Raw genomic sequence first — 2,234 nt, 5'->3', positions numbered from 1 at the left:
TTGATAAACGTTGTTGATGTAATGTTAAGTATTACAACAAGAAGAGATATTCACGTAAAATTAAAGAAACTATCAATTTCGTTTATAAGTATCAATATTTATAGTAAAGGTTTCACAAAGTTATCGAAGTAATATAAGATAATATAAAATGTATAGAAAAAAAACTTAATCTATAGGAAGCTCTCTAGAGGTTTTAATTAAATAAACAGTTGTTATTATATTAAACGTATTTTATCATTGTAAAATACAATATATTTCTCATAAGAATCGTCACATAAGAATGTGAAAATAAACAGCAGGAATTTCTACATTTTAATCGATTACAGATGGAATCATTACTGGATGATGGAATCATCAATGTGTTTATTTTGAAAATAATAATTAATATCCTAGATAGCACAGAGAATTTAAAGAGATTTAAAAAGAATTGAGGTTTACGTTATTATTACTAAGTTTTTTTTGAAATGTATAAAGAATTTTTTTTCTGAAAAAGAAAGAAAAAGTAAGGAAAAGAATTTTTTTTACATTTTAAAATAAACTCAGAATTGGTGACATAAACCTGAATTCTTTTCTAATTCTGTGTACTATCTGGGATTCTTATATTAACAGGTATTTTTATATTTTAATAATTCTATTGACTTTATGTTTGAAATGTCTTTATATTAATTTCGCTTGAAAAGAAATATCAAAATGTAGAATTATATATTAAAGTATTACAAGAAAAGATATTCACGTAAAATTTAAGAAGTTATCAATCTCGTTTATAAATATTAGCATTTATAGTAAAGGTTTTACAGTTATCGATGTAAAATAAGATAATATAAAATATATAAAGAGTAAACTTAATCTATAGGAAACTCTAAGAGTTTTTAATTAAATAACAATTAAATAACATTTTTATTATTTCACAGTTTTTATTCTATATTTTATAATACATTTTATAATAATTTTCACATAAGATATTAATACATTTTATAATAATTGTTGCATAAGAATCACAATATAAAAATAAAAAATTTCAACATTTTTATCGATTACAAACGGTATTGGAATGTGTTCATTTTGAAAATAACCTTTTACTCATAAAAAAAATACTGTTTTTAAATAATTTTTGAATAACTTGTTAAAGAATCCACTAAACATTTTGGTCATTATGTTACTGTTATATATTTATTACCCGAATCGGTATAATAAGATTATGCCTAGTAGTGAGGATGTACAGAGATGTATTTTAGGGCGATACTCGCTATACAAGCGCGGGGGGGACACAGTCTAAAACCCGACCGCGTGCTTCCTGCTCCAGCTCCTCAGGTAGAGAGAAAGTGCTCCGATTTGCACGCATACGCGCGCACGTCTCTCCTTACCACAGCGCCCTGTAGTGTGTACACACGCGTGGCGCTCATACTCTCGCGCGGCTGTTATGAATTTACCATATACATAACAGTTACAAAAATGTCATGCTAACATCTCGATAACAGCTAATATCCTTTTTCTAAAATGTTTCAGCAAAAATGTTTCCTTTGTAACGTTATTACAACGCACAAGAACGTGATTGCTACGTTATCTGTACGTTGCAATTACAAAGAAAACATTCTGCTGAAACATTTTAGAACAGGGACATTAGCTGTTGCCGAGATATTAGCATGACATTTTTGCAACATTATGACCAAAATGTTTAGTGGGAAAAGATGACGAGAAGTGACTATAACTGAAGGCAGCGCTACTTTTTTTAATACCGATAATATCCTGCTGCTGCAGGCAGATATACCAGATAGTACGATGGTGGCGGCGGTGGTGGTTGTTGGTAATATGCTGGTGGTGCACATGATGGTGATGGTGCGTATGTTGGCGGCGGCGGTGGTGATGGTGCATATACTAGCGGCTGTGGTACACATGGTGGCAATGGTGCGTATGTTGGCGGCGGCGGTGGTGGTGGTGCATATGCTAGCGGCGGTGGTGGTAGGGGGTACGCATATGTAGCTAATGAATAGTATCCCGATCTTTTATTAATGTATTTCTGCCGTCTTTCTTTTTTATTAAGTTTTTGTAGATTTCTTCTCAATGCCTCCATTTTCTGAAACATAAAATATAATTTATTGTTGGCTCGGTGGTAGTAGCCGGGTGTCAGGATTAAGAATTAGCGAATCTGGCTTAGGTATTACAGAAAAGAGTGTATTTCAATCCGTTCGAGCACACTGATCGTAATCGTAATGGCTTCCCCGTGTTCCGGTCGG

The 2,234-nt window shown here is 32.1% G+C and overlaps 1 protein-coding gene across 1 annotated transcript in view; it reads right to left on the bottom strand.

The window, feature by feature from the left end:
* Positions 1 to 1,729: 1,729 nt before the first annotated feature.
* LOC113005495 (extensin-like) overlaps positions 1,730 to 2,234 on the bottom strand; it is a 931-nt gene continuing 426 nt past the window's right edge. The window contains exon 2 of the mRNA XM_026141167.2: positions 1,730 to 1,980. Within this exon, the coding sequence (XP_025996952.2) occupies positions 1,730 to 1,980 (251 nt within the window). The remainder of the gene's footprint in view (positions 1,981 to 2,234) is intronic.

Source organism: Solenopsis invicta, chromosome 10, assembly GCF_016802725.1.
Source record: "Solenopsis invicta isolate M01_SB chromosome 10, UNIL_Sinv_3.0, whole genome shotgun sequence".
NCBI classification, from domain to species: domain Eukaryota; kingdom Metazoa; phylum Arthropoda; class Insecta; order Hymenoptera; family Formicidae; genus Solenopsis; species Solenopsis invicta.
Note: the sequence above shows the minus strand (reverse complement) of the source record. Positions and strands in the feature narration are given on the sequence as shown.